Source organism: Lucilia sericata, unplaced genomic scaffold (assembly GCF_015586225.1).
Source record: "Lucilia sericata isolate MDLA Ls3-8-SP2 unplaced genomic scaffold, ASM1558622v1 Contig000544F_arrow, whole genome shotgun sequence".
In the NCBI taxonomy this organism is placed as follows: Eukaryota; Metazoa; Arthropoda; class Insecta; order Diptera; family Calliphoridae; genus Lucilia; species Lucilia sericata.
The window spans coordinates 71,257-93,610 of NW_023994554.1; the positions used below are offsets into that span (position 1 = coordinate 71,257).

The following is a 22,354-nucleotide window of genomic DNA, read 5'->3' on the forward strand; positions in this document are numbered from 1 at the left end:
AGCCTATTATCTAGTCTATTGACTAGTCTAATATCTAGTCTATGGACTAGGCTTTTGACTAGTCTATGGACTAGTCTATGGACTAGTCTTTTGACTAGTCTATTAACTATTCTATTGTCTACTATTTGATTAATATATTGTCTAGTCTATTGACTAGTCTAATATCTAGTCTATTGACTAGTCTATTATTTAGTCTATTGACTAGTCTAATGTCTAGTCTATTGACTAGTCTAATGTCTAGTCTATTGACTAGTCTATTAACTGGTTTATTGACTAGTCTATTAACTAGCATTTTGACTAGTCTATTACCTAGTCTAATGTCTAGTCTATGACTAGTCTTTTAACTAGTATATTGACTAGTCTATTGTCTAGTATTTGACTAGTATATTGTCTAGTCAACTGTCTAGTCTATTGACTAGTCTAATGTCTAGTCTATTGACTAGTCTATTATCTAGTCTATTGACTGGTCTAATGTCTAGTCTATTGACTAGTCTAATGCCTAGTCTATTGACTGGTCTATTGGCTAGTCTATTAACTAGTCTATTAACTAGTCTATTAACTAGTCTATTAACTAGTCTGTTAACTGGTCTATTAACTATTCTATTAGCTAGTCTTTTGACTAGTCTTTTATCTAGTCTAATGACTAGTCTAATGTCTAGTCTATTAAGTAGTCTATTGTCTAGTCTATTGACAAGTCTATTAACTAATTTGTTGACTAGTCTCTTAACTAGTCTATTGACTAGTCTTTGGACTAGTGTAGGAACTAGTCTATGGAAGAGTACTTAGATTAGACTACTGACTGGTTTACTGACTAGTCTATGGTCATCTCTATTGACTAGTCTGCGATCTTGTCTATTATATAGTTTATGATATAGTGTGTTGACTGATCTATTGACTAGTTTATGGAATAGTGTATGGACAAGTCTTTTGACTAGTCTAAGGAGAAGCCTATATCTGCACTATTCTATTGGCGAAATTATTGAGCAGTCCATGGATAACTATATTAACTAGTCCTACTACAATAGTAGTAACTTTTCCATCCCTGGCAAATATCATTTGTGAAGCGTGTTTGTATGTAAGACAGTAAGTTACACAGCAACTGACATCATTTTAGGGCATAAAACTGCTCTCTATCTCTCTTTTATTAAGGTCTCATGTCATGAACCATAAGAATCAACTCATTTATCCAAGAAAAAAGCGTGTAATACAGCAAAGGACCTTTTACACATTATTGGCACTTTACTACTCACAAAAGCCAAAGATCATGTTCCTCACAATGATCGTTATATTTTTGATCTTATTTTTTTTTTTGCTTAGCACGCAATATCATGTACTTTTTTTCCAAAGTTCATTATAGACATTATATTTATTGTATAATCGATTTAAAAATACTTTATATTTGGTTACTTTGAAACTACTTATTTGTGTGCCTTTTGATCTCTGCCCCTTGAGGACGTTCAAACAGGACATGCCAATATTTTGAAGCAGGTTTTACAGGTAAAGTTTTCATTTACATATAAGAGTGGTTCATTCATACATTTCTCTGGGGTTTCAATTTTGGCAATTAATTAGTTAGAAGAAGATTAGTAGTGTTTTATTCATTTGCGCCTTTTTTTGGTTTGTGTGGCAATAATTTGAAAATATTACAAATGTTTTTGCTTTTGGGAAACATGTGTGTAGTTAAGGTCAATGTTATTTTGACATTGCATGTCATTTTTTGTGTGTTTTGTTTGTGTTGCAACATGTGTTACAAGTTGCTGTTTTTTTACTTCTTTCGATAAGTAACATTTGTTGTAATAAACTAATTAGCAAAACTACTGGGGGAATAAAAGTTCTAGGAACAGTTTTAATTTAAATGAGAACTTCTACAATTACTTGAATAATTTATTTGAATTTCTATCTCTCTCTATATATATCAGACCCAATGTTAACCACTTCAAAAGTGGTGAACATACTTTAGTTTATTTTTCAAAACGAAAACATCCTTTAGTTTTAATTCATAAATACTTAAAAACTTTACTCTTTTTCAAAAATATTTACCATTCATTAAAAAAACGTTATCTCCATTATTTGATTTATCTCTTTTTACAATGATTTTCTTCATTGTTTGAAATCAAAAACCTACTATTGTAATAATGATCTCTTAACTCTTTTTTTTTTCTTCTTTAACTGGTAATAAATCCCATTGTGTTGTTCATATTTAAAGTACTTTTACGTGTTGTTGCGGGGGAAAAAAAACTAAAAAATGATAATGATTCAAAATCTTTATTCATGTATGAGTTTTAAATGAAGTCATTAGAAAATCATATTTTTCAAAAAATCTTGTTAACAAAAGAAAATCGTTTCTTTTTTGTAAACGTAAAAACAAATTGTTTTGCTCCAGTTTTTTATTTTGGAATACTCTACTCCATAATCTATGCCTTTGTTTCTTTAATGAATTGATTGAGTTATTTTAATTTGATTAATTCGTTAAGTAATTTTAACTCTTTTTTTCTTATTTGTTGTTACTCTATACGTTCATTAGGCTTCTGGCGAAACTAAATTAAAGTTTTTTTAGTTTTTAGCTTTTTTATTAATAAAATGGTTCTATCGATACTACAATGGAATAAGTTTCTTTGAAATTAAGGAACTTGTTCCCGTTACCTGTATATTTTTAAGCAACACATGTTCTTTTATCAAGCACACACCCATTTGTGATCGATTGGCCAGTGGACCCCAGAACACATTAAACAGAAAATTTATACTGTTCGTATGTGGAACAAACTTCCTGCAGAAGTATTCCCCATCACTTTCATAGTTCCAACACAATGCTCTGTGTAAACAGATGTCATCACCTGAGTGTTGCGCCAACAAAAATAATATAATATATTGACTAAAACTAATCTATCGACTAGTCCATGGATTATTTATTCACCTATAGATTAGCTTAGGGTTTAGTCTATTGACTATTCTATTGATTAGTCTATGGAACAGTCTAAGAACTGACTTGTCTATGGACTAGTTTAAGAATTAGTCTTTGGACTAGTCTAAGATCGAATCTATGGACTAGTCTAAGAACTTGTCTATGGACTAGTCTATGGTCTAGTCTATGTACTAATCTAAGAACTAGACTAAAAACTGGTCAACGGACTAGTTTATGGATTAGTCTAAGAACTAGTCTATGGAATAGTTTAAGAACTTGTCAACTGACTAGTCTATGGTCTAGTCTAAGATCTATTATATGAACTAGTGTAAGAACTAGTATATGTACTTGTCCATGGACTAGTATGTGGACTTGTTAAAAAACTAGTCTATGGAACTAATAACTAGTCTATGGTTTAGTCTATAGACTAGTCTAAGAAACTCTCTATGGACTAGTCTAAGAACTGACTAGTCTATGGTCTAGTATATGAACTATACTATGGACTAGTTTAAAAGCTAGTATATGGACTAGTTTTAGAAAGAATCTAAAAACTAGTCTATGGACTAGTCTAAGAACTGCTCTATGGACTTGTCTAAGAAATAATCTATGCACTAGTCTATGATCTAGTATATGGACTAGTCTAAGAACTAGTCTAAAAACTAGTCTATGGACTAGTGTAAGAACTAGTATAAAAACTATTCTATGGACTAGTCGGAGAACTAGTCTAAGAACTATTTTATAGACTAGTCTAAAAACTAGTCTATGGACTAGAATAAGAACTAGTCTATGGGCTAGTCTAAGAACTAGTCTATGGACAAGTCTAAGAACTAGCCTAAGAACTAGAACTATTCTTTTAATAGAAAACATTTGGAAAAAATTTTCATAACTACCTTTGATATTTAGCTCATAAAACCACATGTGTAAAAAGGGATCACATAATAAAAAAGGGTTAATTAAACTGCTGACTTTTTGTATTATAACAACAGAAAAAGGTTTATTAATGGCGCGTGTCATTTTCTCTAAATCTTCTGTAAAATCTTTTTAAAAATATTTTACTTTTTAAAACCCAGCTAATAATGAAAATCTTAATAATTAAAGATTTTGATCAAAATTATTATTATTTTTTTTACTATAGACCAGTTTTTTGTAATTAACAAAAAAAAAACGTTAAGAAAAAAAATCTCATTAATATTTTTAAAATTATTAAATACAACAAGACTGTACTTATGTCCTCGTTTATGTTTGTTGTTGTTATTGTTTCTGGACATTATTTTGCTGCTGCGTCACGCTTGATTAAGTGTCATTTCAATCAAAAAAACAACGGGTTTTTTGTTCAAATATTTTTTTGTTGTTGTTTAGGCTATTAGAAAACGGCCATTATAATTTTGTTGTTATTTTCATAAATTTTTATAAATATGTATAGTTGTTGTTAAATTTTGAGGATTTTTTTAATATTTTGTTTCTGTTGTGCTTTTAACAGCCTATTAAAACTGTCCACGGCTATCAAAAACAGTCTTCATAATGATTCGTTTGTCTCATAGTGAGTGTTAGATTGAGTGAGTGAGTAAATGAGTAAGTAGTGTGTGGGGGCATGACGAGTGTAATTGTTTTTTGAAATTATTTTAGAAAAATAACAACAATAACAAAAAATCATAACAAGATTTATAAAATTTTAATCATTCTGTTTGCTATAGTGGTGACTCCCTCTTAAACAAGAGAAAAAAATGGCATTAAAAAAACGCTCCATGATGTCTGCAGTTTTGAAACAAATATTTTCAAATACAACTGAAATTGTATGGTTAATTATTAATACGTAATTACATATTGTTAGGTTAACCCCTTCTTAATTAACAAGTTTTTTCATGAAAAAATGATGTCAACAGAAAGATGAAGGAAAATCGGCAAGTGGGACTCGAACTCCAGCCTAAAGAATATTCAATCCCAAAAACAAATGTTTCTTTAAATTAGAAAAAATGTGAAGAAATTTAAAAATTTATTAAAAGTTTAAAAGAATAAATTTATGAAAATGTTTTAAAAAGAAAATTTTTGGAAAATTTTTGTTAAAAAAGAAAAATGGAGGTATTTCATTAAAGAATGGAAAATTTATCGATTTCTTTTAAAAAAGGAAAAAAAATAACGTGTTTTTAGTTTAAAGACAAAATTTACCAAAATTTATTGAAATTTTCATTAAAATGAAAACTAATCGAATATTTTTTAAGTTTTGTATAAAATTTATCAAATTTTATCTTTAAAGAAACAAAGAAACAAACAATTAAACTAACTAACTAACTAACTAACTAACTAACTAACTAACTAACTAACTAACTAACTAACTAACTAACTAACTAACTAACTAACTAACTAACTACTAACTAACTAACTAACTACTAACTAACTAACTAACTAACTAACTAACTAACTACTAACTAACTAACTACTAACTAACTACTAACTAACTAACTAACTAACTAACTAACTAACTACTAACTAACTAACTAACTAACTAACTAACTAACTACTAACTAACTAACTACTAACTAACTAACTAACTAACTAACTAACTAACTAACTAACTAACTAACTAACTAACTAACTACTAACTAACTAACTAACTAACTAACTACTACTAACTAACTAACTAACTAACTAACTAACTAACTAACTAACTAACTAACTAACTAACTACTAACTAACTAACTAACTAACTAACTAACTAACTAACTAACTAACTAACTAACTAACTAACTAACTAACTAACTAACTAACTAACTAACTAACTAACTAACTAACTAACTAACTAACTACTAACTAACTAACTAACTAACTAACTAACTAACTAACTACTAACTAACTAACTAACTAACTAACTAACTAACTACTAACTAACTAACTAACTAACTAACTAACTAACTAACTAACTAACTAACTAACTAACTAACTACTAACTAACTAACTAACTAACTAACTAACTAACTAACTACTAACTAACTAACTAACTAACTAACTAACTACTAACTAACTAACTAACTACTAACTAACTAACTAACTAACTAACTAACTAACTAACTAACTAACTAACTAACTAACTAACTAACTAACTAACTAACTAACTAACTAACTAACTAACTAACTAACTAACTAACTAACTAACTAACTAACTAACTAACTAACTAACTAACTAACTAACTAACTAACTAACTAACTAACTAACTAACTAACTAACTACTAACTAACTAACTAACTAACTAACTAACTAACTAACTAACTAACTAACTAACTACTAACTAACTAACTAACTAACTAACTAACTAACTAACTAACTAACTAACTAACTAACTAACTAACTAACTAACTAACTAACTAACTAACTACTAACTAACTAACTAACTAACTAACTAACTAACTACTAACTAACTAACTAACTAACTAACTAACTAACTAACTAACTAACTAACTAACTAACTAACTAACTAACTAACTAACTAACTAACTAACTAACTAACTAACTAACTAACTAACTAACTAACTAACTAACTAACTAACTAACTAACTAACTAACTAACTAACTACTAACTAGCTAACTAACTTACTTACTAAATAACTAACTAACTCACTAACTTACTAACTAACTAACTGAAGAAACTTAAGGAAAATATGTTAAGATATCTTAAGAATAAATTTTAGCAAAATTAACCCTTTAATGTTCGTGGGGTCAGAATTAGTCCATAATATGTATTTCAAAATTGCATTTTTTTTAAACGTAAGTCGGTTTCAGTGAATAATAGGGTCAAATATCTTTCCGTACCTGTAGGTTTCAATAGTACAGTAATTTTCGAATCAAAAAACTTGAATCAAGTACTAAAGTCTTGATTTAAGCCATTTTGGGATAAAAGTGATCTCATCATGTACTTGTTTCAATAATTTTTTCTTCTAATTCCAAACCAAAAACTCCTACGTAGTCAAAAAAAAGTGACATTTTATTTCAAAATTATTCAAATTGTTTCCATTAAAAGTGGTTCTGGAGCTGGTTCTTTTTTTATTATTTTTTTACAATTCATTTGTCTTCAAATCAAAATCAAAGAAACAAACAGAAGAGACCCAGAAAAAAATCGTATATATATTTTTTTTAATTTTGTGGGTTGGGTTTCATTTTGCCACTTCTCGTTATTCTTGGTTGGAAAAAACAAACTCTGTACAATGAACGTGTAAATGTATTCACAAGTAATTCTGTGTCGGTATATGTTTGCATTAATAAATGGTTGGTAAAAATCGTCAGACCGACAAACAAACAACAACAAAATGTAACATTTACTAACATTTGTATGGTTGGTTGTTGGTGGAAAAATACTTAAAAACAACTACACCCACTTCATTTGTGGCAAACAGCAAATAAATGCTACAACAACAGCAACAATTCATATAGAATTCTGAAAAATAAACTACATTTTTAAGAGAATGAGGGTGAGAGTTTATTTTAGCTTGGCAAAATACAATTGAGAGCAAGCGTAGTAAATGCAATAGTATACTGTTTTGTTTTTCTTTTATATTTATTTGTTCTATACATATGAGCCCGATGGATATCGACCAAGTTAACCACAAAAACCTCAGCCACATAGAACAACAACAACAACGAAAAAGTAAAGGAATAAATACAACAATAATATTGACACATACATCCACTTACACACACACACATACATTTAAAAATCATCACTCCAACCACCTTTTTCCTGTGAGATTCCTCATATAAAGTAACCAATTCTGTAGAAGAGTTTTGGTAACTAGAACTCTGCTGTTTATGCTGAATTTTAAATTGATATTGAAAAAAAGTTTGTTAAATATTTTAACATTGTCCTGGCTACAACACTTTGTGTAATCTTCAAGGATATGTATAAGACTCTTAACTGTTTAATAGATTTTAAGGTTTTGTTCCTAAAAACCTTGAAGACAATACTTTTCTTTATAGTGAAGCTTTCAAGGCTAAAGATTTATTAAGCAATACATTCTTTTAAAGTCATGTTTTCACATACATACATGTCGCACAGTGGGTTTGATTTGTATATTAAAAACTAGAGGTCCTATTGAACATTTTGTATCCATTCTGCTGATCTTCAATTTACAATTTTTTATAATTTTTATCTTTAAAGAATATGTTGTGCTCAGGATGGAAATCTTTTCTTAAAACTAACTTGTCCACAGACTAGTCAATCTACTTTTTCACAGTCTAATCCATAGACCTGTCAATAGTCTAGTCCATATACTAGTCAAAAGGCTAGTTCAAGGCTACTCGAATGACTTTGAAATGTAATTAAAAAGGACCTTTTTTGGGAAATTTGGATAACAGCTGATCGATCCATTCATAGCTTATTGTCATATTGTTAAGAACACATATCTATTAAAAACTCAAAAGACACAAGAAGAGTTTATAATCGGACTTACTCGAGAACATTAGACAGTAAGAAAAGATCGAGGGATTCATCTTTGATACGATTTCTGCTAAAATTCCGATACAATTCCTTAAGCAGTCCGATCTGCGACGAGGTCTTCAGACTTTATGAATATATATTTGATGTAGGTGTTAGGAGACATCAAATCCTGTTTCCAAACTGTTTTTCAATTTAAGATAAAAATATGTGACCTTTGAATCCACCGACTTCTCATCTGAAGACCAACTTTGTAAAACAAAATAAAGGAAAATTTTGATCTTTTGTAGATAATTCTGAAGAAGTTTTATATATTTTTAGATTAATAAGATGTATGGTTTTTATGAAAACAAATTTATTGCCTACTTTAGGAATTATATCCACTGTTTGTTGCTGTTGTATTTGTTTTTTACGGTTTTGTTAAAGTATGTGTGACATTGACAATATTATATACGTTTTTTTACTTTTGGTAAACAGGATATTATTATTTTCCCTTTAATGGTTGCTTTTATTTATTTTACATATATATTTTTACACAATTTATATTTTTGCAGGATTTATATTGAAAAAAATGAAAGGATTTTCATATTTATGTTATACAGTTTGTTGGTGGTCAATTTGTTTACGAGTATATATTTTTTTAATTCTTTATGCAGCATTTAAAATAACATTTAATAAATATGCTAATGAAAGAACAACATAATGTTTATTAAGTTATGTTTTTGCTGCAGTTGTTTATTTGCAAATAAAATTTAAATGAACCGGTAAAGTAGCTTTTGACCATAATCATTTCTTATGATTATTGTATTTTTTTTTTTTTCAATTGGGGGAATTTTCAACCACAAATAGATGGGGTTTTCTAGACAAGTCATTTTTTTATATTTTAAAGGAAAATTCCCAAAAATTTAAAGAAGTAATACAAATAAATTTATGTTGTTTTTTTTATAAATTATATCTAAAGTTTTTAATTAGTTTAAGATATTAAATTTGCATTAAATGAAGTGTGGTTAAAACTGGTAATATTGTTAAAAATATGAATAAATATTTAAAAACTAAATATTCAAAAACAAATTTTAAAATAAATGATATTTTAACACTTTCAAAGGTCTCTTTTAGTACTAAATGCAATTCCAATTTCTATTTGAAGTTGCAAGTTTTAAAACTTTTACCCACAATTATTACACACCCGAAAAATGAGTAAAATTATAATTTTATTTTTAAAACCCAAATGTCAAATCAGTTAATAAATATTATTAACGCTTTCGAAAAGCGTAAACATTTCTTACATAAGTGCTTAAAACACCTTTATACCAATATCTTAACAAATTTAAGTTTTTGCTGAAAACTGGTGGCAAACGAACATTTAAAAAGACCGCCAACTGTTAATGACGCGTGTTACGATCACTTAAAATTAATCTAAATTCTCGTAAAAAGTTACTACAACAAGAAAAAAAGATGAAAGTAAATTAATTTTATAGACCAGAAGACAGATTGGGCCATATTTTCAATAATTTACTGCCGAAAATACTTAAGAAATAAATGAGAAACAGTAAAAGCTCTTTACATAAGACAAGTTATATTTTATTTATTGGCTATGGGAGATGGATAGATAGATAGATAGATAGATAGATAGATAGATAGATAGATAGATAGATAGATAGATAGATTAGATAGATAGATAGATAGATAGATATGATAGATAGGATAGATAGATCGATCGATACGCTCGCTCGCTCGCTCGCTCTGCTCGCTCGCCTCGCTCGCTCGCTCGCTCGCCTCGCTCGCTCGCTCGCTCGCTGCTCGCTCGCTCGATCGCTCCCCTGCTCGCTCGTCGCTCCTAGCTCGCTCGCTTCGCTCGCTCGCTCGCTCGCTCCTTGCTCGCTCGCCTCGCTCGCTCGCTCAGCTCCGCTCGATCGCTCGGCTCGCTCGCTCGCTCGCTCGCTCGCTCAGCTCGGATCGCTCGCTCGCTCTACTCGCTCGCTCGCTCGCTCGCTCTCGCGCGCTCGCTCGCTCGCTACGCTCGCACGCTCGCTTCTCGCTCGCTCAGCTTCGCTCGCTCTCCTCCTCGCTCGCATCGCTTCTAGCTCGCTCGCTCGCTCGATCCTCGCTCGCTTCGCTCCTCGCTCGCTCGCTCGACTCGCTCCTCGCCCTCGTCGCTCGGCTCGCGCGCTCGCTCGCTCGCTCGCTCGCTCGCTCGCTCGCTCGCTCGCTCGCTCGCTCGCTCGCTCGCTGCTCGCTCTCGCTCGCTCCTCGCTCGCTCGCGCTCGCTCGCTCGCTCGCTCGCCTCGCTCGCTCGCTCGCTCGCTCGCTCGCTCGCTGCTGCTCGCTCGCTCGCTCGCTCGCTCGCTCGCTCGCTGCTCGCTCGCTCGCTCGCTCGCTCTCGCTCGCTCGCTCGCTCTCTCGCTCGCTCGCTCGTTCTTTCGTTCGTTCGTTCGTTCGTTCGTTCGTTCGTTCGTTCGTTCGTTCGTTCGTTCGTTCGTTCGTTCTCGTTCGTTCGTTCGTTCGTTCGTTCGTTCGTTCGGTCGTTCGTTCGTTCGTCGTTCGTTCGTTTCGTTCGTTCGTTCGTTCGTCGTTCGTTCGTTTCGTTCGTTCGGTCGTCGTCGTTCGTTCGTTCGTTCGTTCGTTCGTTCGTTCGTTCGTTCGTTCGTTCGTCGTTCGTTTTTTCGTTCGTTCGTTTCGTTCGTTCGTTCGTTCGTTCGTTCGGTCGTCTTCGTTCGTTCGTTCGTTTCGTTCGTTCGTTCGTTCGTTCGTTCGTTCGTTCGTTCGTCGGTCGGTCGTTCGTTCGTTCGTTCGTTCGTCGTCGTTCGTTCGTTCGTTCGTTCGTTCGTTCGTTTTCGTTCGTTTCGTTCGTTCGTTCGTTCGTTCGTTCGTTCTTTTCGTTCGTTCTTCGTTCGTTCGTTCGTTTCGTTCGTTCGTTCGTTCGTTCGTTCGTTCTTCGTTTTCGTTCGTTCGTTCGTTCGTTCGTTCGTTCGTTCGTTCGTTCGTTCGTTCGTTCGTTCGTTCGTTCGTTCGTTCGTTCGTTCGTTCGTTCGTTCGTTCGTTCGTTCGTTCGTTCGTTTTCGTTCGTTCGTTCGTTCGTTCGTTCGTTCGTTCGTTCGTTCGTTTTTTCGTGTTCGTTCGTTCGTTCGTTCGTTCGTTCGTTCGTTTTCGTTCGTTCGTTCGTTCGTTCGTTGTTCGTTCGTTCGTTCGTTCGTTCGTTCGTTCGTTCGTTCGTTCGTTCGTTCGTTGTTCGTTCGTTCGTTCGTTCGTTGTTCGTTTTCGTTCGTTCGTTCGTTCGTTCGTTCGTTCGTTCGTTCGTTCGTTCGTTCGTTCGTTCGTTCGTTCGTTCGTTCGTTCGTTTCGTTCGTTCGTTCGTTCGTTCGTTCGTTCGTTCGTTCGTTCGTTCGTTTTCGTTCGTTCGTTCGTTCGTTCGTTCGTTCGTTTCGGTCGTCGTTCGTTCGTTTCGTTCGTTCGTTCGTCGTCGTTCGTTCGTTCGTTCGTTCGTTCGTTCGTTCGTTCGTTCGTTCGTTCGTTCGTTCGTTCGTTCGTTCGTTCGTTCGTTCGTTCGTTTCGTTGTTCGTTCGTTCGTTCGTTCGTTCGTTCGTTCGTTTCGTTCGTTCGTTCGTTCGTTCGTTCGTTCTCGTTTCGTTCGTTCGTTCGTTTCGTTCGTTCGTTCGTTCGTTTCGTTCGTTCGTTGTTCGTTCGTTCGTTCGTTCGTTCGTTCGTTCGTTCGTTCGTTCGTTCTTTCGTTATTTTTTCGTTTCGTTCGTTCTTTTTCTGTTTTCGTTTCGTTTGGGCGTTTCTTTCGTTCGTTCGTTCTTCGTTCGTTCGTTCGTTCGTTCGTTCGTTCGTTCGTTTCGTTTCGTTCGTTCGTTCGTCGTTCGTTCGTTTCGTTCGTTCGTTTCGTTCGTTCGTTCGTTCGTTCGTTCCGTTCATTCGTTCGTTCGTTCGTTCGTTCGTTCTCTGGATTTGCATCTATTAAACGTTGGTTGCAACCATCCATTGCCAATTGAGATTTTTGTTTCCCCGTAACTAAATTGTGTTAAAACTTTTCTTTGTTTTCTTTTGTTTTGTAAGCACAATAAGAGTTGTAGTAATTTCATTTAAATTTGATGCAATTTTTCTTTATAATTATCAGATTTAAAATAATTCTACCATAAAGAGTTTTCACCTGTTTTACTCCTTCAATTGTTTTAAACGACCCTATAAAATCTAATTTATGTTTATGTTTGTTTCTTTTTTCTTCTCTTTTCAGGTAAAAGTTTCACTTTAACCATCACTGTGGATACATTTCCCCGACAGGTGGCTACCTATTCGAAGGCTATAAAAGTAACAGTCGATGGACCTCGTGAACCGCGCTCAAAAACAAGTAAGTCGAAGTTGTTTATAACGCGTCGCACATTTAGAACAATGTTGTTGCCGCCACCATCAACAATTGCTACTGCTGATGCTGCAGCAACAGCAATAAATCGAAAATCACAAAAAATGAAAAAAATAAAAGAACACGATCAAGATCAAGATGATGAGTTTAGTTTAAGTTTGCCAACGACCATAATAAATGCCACAACTTCGTCCATTTCGTCGTCCCTTTCGAATTATTCGCTTAGTTCTTATAACGAAACTGGTGCTAGTAATGATGATGGTCGTCGAGTTGATGATAGCGGTGGTGGTGGGGTCAGTGTCGTTGGCAATAGTGGTCACTTTAAAACGTCTGCCTTGTCATCATCATCATCATCGGTTATTGAATGTGAGAATAGTTTTGAAAGCCACATGTATGAAGACAAATATGGTGTAATTGATGCGGTTGTTGGGGAGGAGTTAAAAGTTGATTATTTGTTAAATGGTGAGAATCGTTTATTTAAATTAGTAAGAATTGAAACATATTAATTTGATGTATACGAATTGACTTCTAATAGTTTCGAAAGAAACAAATAAGCAGTAACAACAGCCATTGATAGTGTCCTTTCTTAGAAAGGACAACAAAATTAGCATAAAGATTGATTGTACTGCCTTGTTTTTTACCTTATATGAACCCCTCCATGTTCGAAAGACCAATTGTGTGATATTAACATTTAAAAGAGAGCCTTTGTTTTGAACTTTGTTTTAAATCAAAGCAAATAAAATGATAACTTATCTCTTTAAAAAAGGCGCTTAATTAAGTATTACTTCTTTCCTATGAGTTAATTTTATATTCATTAAAAATTATCTTACAAACAAGTTGTTCATATGTTGTGGTTACAAAAACTACTTCACAGATAAACTTTTTTTCAAAAACATTTAAAATTTCTAAAGCATGAGATAAAAAACCGACTTAGAAAAAGTAAACCTCCTCCCTTTTGTTCTACTATAAATACTTTCAGAAGTTAATCCGCTTAGAAAAAGAAAAAAATAGAAAACAGACTGTAAGGGAGTTTGGTTGTGTTGGACATGTTGCAACATGTGTTTAACACAATGCATAAAGCATACTTATCTATTTAAAAAACAACACAAAGACAAACAATAGGATTTAAGGGATTAATCCCTTGTTTAAAATATGTTTATGATCTAAATATTATGAAGTTTTAGCTAACACTTACATGCAGAGTTAATTAGAATGGTATTTGAACTATTTAAGGATTATTTGGGCAAATAGAAACAAGTGTTGTGCAACAATTGGATTGCCTTTATAAATGATTACAACTTCAAGGAAACTGATCGGAGCTACAAATAGAATTTGGTTTGGCAACTAGTTTTCAAAGTGCTTAAATTGGCGCTTAATTTGGAATAAAAGAAGATCAACGATCGACTCTTAAATTGAATCAAATTGAAAACAATGATCAATCGAATCTACAAATCAAAGCATTCAAAGCAGTGACCACTTTAATTGGACTAAAATCAGATCAAGGATCGACTTTTAAATTGAACAAAATATGTAAGATCAACAATCGATTCTTTAATTAAACCAAATAGAGATCAATAAGAAAGAGCAACCATTGATTAGACTAAAACAAGATCAACGATCGATTCTTAAGTTGAATCCATTTGGATTAAAATAAGATTAATGATTCTTAAATTGAACCAAATAATAGTCAACGATCGATCGAATCTACAAATCGACAGCTTATATTAAACAATCGCCTAATTTGAACTAAAACAAGAACAACGATCGTATCGTATAATTACACTAAAACGGTACTTAAATTGGACTGAAATAAGAATAACGATCGACTCATAAATAGAATCAAATCGAAGCTTAAATTGGACTAACAGAGGAACAACTATCGACTCTTTACTTAAACCATAAAAGATCGCTTCTTAACCCATTCGACGCTAAAATACGACTACAATAAGATAACCGATCGACTCTTAAATTGAACCAAATAAAGGTCAACGATCGATCGAATCTACAGTGTAGGAGTTAAGCTTCCAAAGCAGTTATCGCTTAAATATAACTAAAGCAAGATCAACGATCGACTCTATAAATTAAACTAAATCGAAACTTAAATAAGACTAAAACAAGAACAACGGTCGTCTCTTTTAACTAAAGTAAATCGATACCTAAATTAGACTAAAATAAGATCAACTATCGTCTTTTAAATTAAACCATAAAAGATCAACGATCGAATATTAAATTGAACCAAAAAGAGCAAACAAAATCGACGCTTTTATTGGATTAAAAAAGATCAGCGAACGATTCTTAAATTGGAACCATTCGGCACTAAATTGAACTAAAATAAGATTAACGATCGACTTTATATTAAACCAAATAAAAATTGCAGTAGTTGAACTTTCAGAGCAGTGGTCCTTAAATTGAACGAAAATAAGATCGACTATTGAACCTTAAATTGAAGCAAATAAAGATCAACGATCGATGGAATCTACAAATCGACAGTGTAGGAGTTATGCTTCCAAAGCAGGGGTCGCTTAAATTGGATTAAAATAAGATCAACGATCGACTTTTAAATTAAATCAAATGGATGCATAAATTGGATTAAAATAAGATCAACTATCGACTCTTAAGTTAAACCATTAAATATCAACGATCGAATATTAAATGTAACCAAGTGGAGCAACTAAATCAAAGCTATATTGACCAAAAACAGAGCAATCATCTACTATTAAATTAAACCAAATCGATGCTTAAATTGGACTAAAAAAGATCAATGAATTCTTAAATCGGACCCATTCGGTACTAAAATTGAACTAAAATAAGATTGACGATCGACTTTTATATTGAACCAAATAAAAATCAACGATCGAATTTACAATTCGCCAGTGTAGTAGTTGGACTTTCCAAGCAGTAGTCGCTTAAATTCAACGACTCTTAAATTGAACCAAATAAAGATCAACGATCGATCGAATCTGCAAATCTACAGTGTAGGAGTTAAGCTTCCAAGGCAGTGGTGGCTTAATTGAACTAATACAACACCAAAGGTCGACTTTTTAATTGAACCAAATCGACGAACAAATATTTTTCAATAAACAGCAAAAAACTTTCGGAACTTGGTACAAATGGGTGCCGATCACTTTTTTAATGTACCAAATTAAACGTTATTTCTCCTTAGTGATGAGATTTTTCTTAACAAAATTTATATTTTTCTCCCGATATTGAACCCTTTGAATAAAATGGTAACGGATATTCTGTATTGTTTCTGTATTGGTAATCTCATCTGCTTATTGGTTGGTTGCTTCAATGGTTGGGTTAGTGTGTCAGCTGAAAGGATATTAACGGAAATGAAAGAGAAACTCATACAAAACTACAACTATTCATGTTTAGTACCCCAAAATTGGTAACAAAAGATTGGTTTTGAAATAAAGGTTTTTTTGTGTTTCGTAATAAGAGCAGCAAGTGTTTGAAAAGTTGAGTTAAAACTACGTTTTTGTTATTGCTATTTTAGAATATTTTTATAGCAGTACTTGTTTTTTTCTGAATGCCCCAATATAAATACAATATATTTTTATTTTTAAACAAAAATTAAAAAAAAAAACTGTTTGCGGTTTTTTTGAAAAATAAGCAAACACAAACAACATTAACAATATTGGTATGAATGTTTTATGTTATTTTTTATTTTATATTAAAGCTGTTGTTTTTTATTTAAAAAAATGTACTTCGTACCTAGTTTTTTCTGTTGTTTTTGTAATAAATTATGCAGCAGTTTTAAGTCTTCATTTTTATATAGAAAAAACTGACTCTCTATGTAAAGAAAACTGTAAATGTTTTTTAAAATTCCTATAAATAATTACGTTTTTTTCTTTACTCTATTTATTAGGTCCTCCTAATGGCACCCATTTTCGTGGTTTCGGCTTATCACAACGTCCCTATCCCGATACCAGCTTTACCAGTCATTTTCGTGAATTGGGCTCATTACATCGTGTTACCCGCTCATCAGCCGCCGCTACGGCTGCTTCAATTGTTAATTCTGCAGCAACACCAACATCGGCTTCGAGTACGAACAGTAGTAGTTTACCGCAATTAACGGGAGGCATTGGTGGTGGCAGCGTCGGTAATCATTCACCAACGAGTAGTACAATCAATTCAGATTGTCAGGGTTATAAACCGAATGCATCCCATTTACAAGGTAAGTTCGTTGATGATGATAATAATTTCTTTTTTGATTTTTATTTGAAAGCATTAAAATTAATTGATGATCATTAGAGGGGGGAATAAATGTTGATAATGTGTTTGAGTGAAAATGGAAAAAAAAAGTTTATTGAAGACTTAATTTAGGTTTAATGCATATTTCTTTTAACTTTTTTGAGATTAATTCACTTATTTGATATCAAATTGTTGGAATTTTATTAAGGTATCAGAAACGTTTGAATTAAATATTTCAAACCTCCATTTTCTAAAAAATTTTCTTTTATTAATGAAAATTAAATTTTCTATTACTAATAAAAAATTCCAAAAATCATATCGTAACTAATTTATTTCATTTGTCTAATATTATGTTTCTTTCTACATAAATCTAAATAAAATTTAAGAAAATTAACAAATAAATTAATTTAAACAAATAAAAAGATAAAAACTTTATTAACAATAAAATAAACAAAAGTTAAACTAAATCATCATTATCCATTGCTACTTTTGTTAGTTATAGTGGCGCCTAAAATACTGATTCATTTACAACTTAAAACAAAAACAAAATTTAAGCGGATTTTTTGAAACAAAAAATATCAGATTAAAATAAACGTAAATATGTTAATTAATTGATCACACTCACAAAAAAATTAATTTGCAGAAAAGAAAAACAATATAATGTTATCAAGGTAAACTTACTCATACCCTACCTACTCAATATGAATTGAATTTTTAATAAAAAAAAAAAACAGATTTCGAAGAATTAACTTAAAGGGAATTAAAAAATATTTAATCTTGATCTAGATCTATATTTAGAGTCAAGACTATAACCATATGTATCTATTGACCAGACTATTGACTGATCTATAGGCAAGATTATAGAATGATCTATAGTCAAGACTATACAAAAATATGTAGCCATGACTATAGACTGATTTTTATTAAAGATTAAAGACTGATCTGTAGTCAATGATCTATAGAAAAGACTATATACTGATCTATTGCAAATACTATAAAGTGATCTATAGTATAGACTATAGATTGATATATAGTCAAGACTCTGGAATGATCTACCCTTAAGATCTATACTGTAGACTGATCTATAGTCAACACTATAGAATGATCTATAGTCAAGACTATATAATGATCTATATTAGATATTACAGACTCATCTATAGTGCTATAGTCAAGACTATAGACTGATCTACAGTCAAGGCTATAAAATGATCTATAGTGAAGATTAAGTTAAGACTATATGATCTATAGAATGATCTATAGTCAATACTATAGAATTATGTATAATCAAGACTATAGGATTATGTATAGTCAAGACTATAGAATTATGTATAGTCAAGACTATGGAATGATCTATACTCAGACAATAGAATGATCTTTAGTCAAGACCATAGAATGATCTATATTCGAGACTATATAATGATCTATATTAGAGATTACAGACTGATCTATAGTGTTAAAGTGAAGAGTATAGGTTCATTTATAGTCCAGACTGTAAACTGATCTGTAGTCAAGGCTATAGAGTGATCTATAGTCAAGATTATATAATAATCTATAGTTAAGACTATATAATGATCTATAGTCAAGACTATAGAATGATCTATAGTCAAGACTATAGAATGATCTATGGTCAAGACTATAGAATGATCTATGGTCAAGACTATAGAATGATCTATAGTCAAGACTATATAATGATCTATATTAGATTATTACAGACTGATGTATAGTGCTAAAGTGAAGACTATATATTGATTTATAGTCAAGATGTAGACTGATCTGTAGTCAAGCCTATAGAGTGCTTTATAGTCAAGATTATAGAATGATCTATAGTTAAGATTATAGAATGATCTATAGTCAAAATTATAGAATGAACTATAGTCAAGACTATAGAATGATCTATAGTCAAGACTATAGAATGATCTATAGTCAAGACTATAGAATGATATATAGTCAAGACTATAGAATGATCTGTAGAATGATGTATGGTCAAGACTATAAAATGATCTAGTCAAGACTATAGAATGATCTATAGTCAAGACTATAGATTGATCTATAGTCAAGACTTTAGAATGATCTATAGTCAAGACTATAGAATGATCTGTAGAATGATGTATGGTCAAGACTATAGAATGAACTATAGTCAAGACTATAAAATGATCTAGTCAAGACTATAGAATGATCCATAGTCAAGACTATAGAATGATCTATAGTCCAGACTATACCAAGACACTTGAGTAAACTGCCTTTTATAGAGTATTTCAACATACATATAAGAAATGTTGATATTATTTCAAAACTTACAAAAATCATCCACATTAAAACATCTTTTTAAAACAAGACCGGAAATTCCTTTAACAGTTAATAAAATTAAACAAAATTTTCAATATAATACACAAATTTCCAAGAAGTTTAAAAGCTAACAATTCTAGTTGAGAAAAAAACATACATATGTTACAAATTATTATAAATGGCCGACAAAAACACCATAAGTTTAATTGGGTCAATATTTAAAGCCCAAAAAAAAGGATTTAAATCTGTTTTTACCAACAAAATGTAGACAAAAATAAGATTTAAAACTTTAAAAAATTATTTTAATATAAAAACAGTAGGAAAAGCCGCAAATCAATCGAAATGTGGTTGCAAAACTGGGCAGCTGTTGGAAAAAAGTCAGTTGAATAGTGTTGTTTTTTTTTTTACTCAAAAAACTTTACTAAATGAGTAAAAGTGTTTTAGTAAGTACATGTTTAAAAAGAAAGATTAAAAAAAAAATTGTAAATCCCTTGTTTTAAAACAAATGTTTTTAAAACCTCAAATCATTAACATGTCAATGTTAAATAATTTGCCTGAAGTTTGTTAAAAATACAACCAATCAATGTTCCAAATATGGCAAACAAATTTGCCAAACAGTAGAAAAAACATGCAAAATTTTTAAAATTTTCTTAAAGTTCTGTTCTTTAAAAATTTTGACAAGACAGTTTAGAGTTCTTGCCAACACTTTAGTAAAAGTTCTTTTTTTTTTAAAGAAAGCCACTGTTTTTCTTTTGGCCAAAACGGAAATGTATTTCAAAATGAATTGAGTTCGTTTTTTGGTAGCTGTTCAAATGCCAAAATGTTTAAGTACTAGAAAGGAAGAGAAGAAAAATAAACGAAAACCAATGAACTTTAACACATGATCGATCCTCTAAAAAAGGGTGAAGCGCAAGGTAGTGAAAAGTTAATATCAAAAATCTGAATCCTGAATCAAACATTGTTTAAATCAAATCATTCTCAGTTTGAGAGAAAATCTTCAAACTGATCTAAATAACTTTGAGTACAATTTACACATATTTTGGGAATAGAACTTTTTAATTGGAATAACTTTGAATAAAGTTTGTGAGAATCTCAAATCTCCCAATTTAGGATTCAACAAAAGCAGATATGCGCAAAGACCTCCTTGATAAGTTATACTGTTAGATATAGTACTAAATAAGACATCGACAGGGAATTCTCTTACAGTTTCCAGAGAACTCTGGTTTGATTTGAATGTAAGGGAGCAAGGGAGCTCAAAAGAAAGCTTTCAGTTGGAATAACTTTGAATAGTGTTTGTGAATATGTATGGAAAATACATGTTTTTGATTTGTGATTTTTAAAGAAAGGGATTTGATAATGATTCTCAAGAACTAAGATTGTCTCTTTTCAAACTATTAAAATGATTTTAAAGAAGTTTGAATTAACTTTGGTCCTACATATACGAATTAGAACTGAACTAGAACTGAACTAGAACTGAACTAGAACTGAACTAGAACTGAACTAGAACTGAACTAGAACTGAACTAGAACTGAACTAGAACTGAACTAGAACTGAACTAGAACTGAACTAGAACTGAACTAGAACTGAACTAGAACTGAACTAGAACTGAACTAGAACTGAACTAGAACTGAACTAGAACTAGAACTGAACTAGAACTGAACTAGAACTGAACTAGAACTGAACTAGAACTGAACTAGAACTAGAACTAGAACTGAACTAGAACTGAACTAGAACTGAACTAGAACTGAACTAGAACTGAACTAGAACTGAACTAGAACTGAACTAGAACTGAACTAGAACTGAACTAGAACTGAACTAGAACTGAACTAGAACTGAACTAGAACTGAACTAGAACTGAACTAGAACTGAACTAGAACTGAACTAGAACTGAACTAAAACTGAACTAAAACTGAACTAGAACTGAAGTAGAACTGAACTAGAACTGAACTAAAACTGAACTAGAACTGAAGTAGAACTGAAGTAGAACTGAACTAGAACTGAACTAAAACTGAACTAGAACTGAAGTAGAACTGAACTAGAACTGAACTAGAACTGAATTCGTCTTTAAAACTCTTTATAAAACCTCCTATTAACACCACCATTCAATAAACTCAAACAAAACAAATTCATTCAGAAGAAATTTTCGTTTCTGTTCTTAAGCAATGAAATTTTTGAATGGAAACTTAAACATTAAATCTGGGTAAAACTAACTGCATTATATCTACACTTATCTTCATTATCAAGACATGAGGCAGAAGATGAATATCATTATTATTATTTCTTTTTGTTTATCATTATTTTTGCAAAACCGCAGTCCAACTTCCGTTCCTGGATATTGAGTTTTTTTGTTTTGTTCTACACAAATTTACAACACCATTTTAAATTACAAATACCAAAACATTTCTTTAGTATCTATACATACAATATGGTGTAATTTATGACCAAGTAAGTGGACTGTTTGGCCAGGAGTTTGGTTACAAACAAAAAGAATAATCACCATTAAATTTTGTGGGGATGCAGAAGTGTCCATAATGTGTTAGTGGGAACTGTTTATGGTTTCTTTTTTTAATTTTTTTGTCTTCAATTTTTCTTTTATATAAAAAAAAATGGTTGCGCGAAGATGATAATTTTCATTATGATGATGAGAAGATTTTGAAATTTTTATTATCTTTTCATAAGGTGTTAAATTGTTAATATCCGGTATTGTTTTACATTTAAATAAAGTATAAAAAGTCACTGATCACATATATGAAAAGATGTTATAATAATGAACGTCTGCTGCAACCACTTAAAGACTTGATTTTCAATTCTGAAAGCTCTGCAACTGGTAATGATTAGTGCAAAACATTGACCACTTTCTCTCTTAATTTATTTACTCCTTTCTCTGCACTCACACTACCAAAAATCAAAATTGAAAAACTCTTATACACACACAGCAGGACACATTGCAATAATCCCTCTCTATTAAGGGAATCCATGAAAGGATATCAAACTAATTACAATTATAATTAATTGAAGGTTCCCCTTCAACGAGCAAAAACAATAGACATTTGTTAGCAATACAACAGTAAAAAAACAACAACAAATGACAACATAATCATTAAAACGTTGGAAAAAATGTTGTAATGGGAAAATGGACAACAGAGAGTCCTTTGCAATTATCAAACGTCAATTGAAGGTTAAATTAAT

The 22,354-nt window shown here is 31.6% G+C and overlaps 1 protein-coding gene across 2 annotated transcripts in view; it reads left to right on the forward strand.

The window, feature by feature from the left end:
* LOC119606004 (protein lozenge) overlaps positions 1 to 22,354 on the forward strand; it is a 33,139-nt gene that overhangs the window by 6,273 nt on the left and 4,512 nt on the right. Inside the window, exons 3-4 of one of the 2 annotated variants that reach the window (XM_037959363.1) lie at positions 12,560 to 13,147; positions 16,554 to 16,862. In XM_037959363.1, the coding sequence (XP_037815291.1) occupies positions 12,560 to 13,147; positions 16,554 to 16,862 (897 nt within the window). The remainder of the gene's footprint in view (positions 1 to 12,559; positions 13,148 to 16,553; positions 16,863 to 22,354) is intronic. The other variant, XM_037959365.1, reaches the window with a different exon arrangement.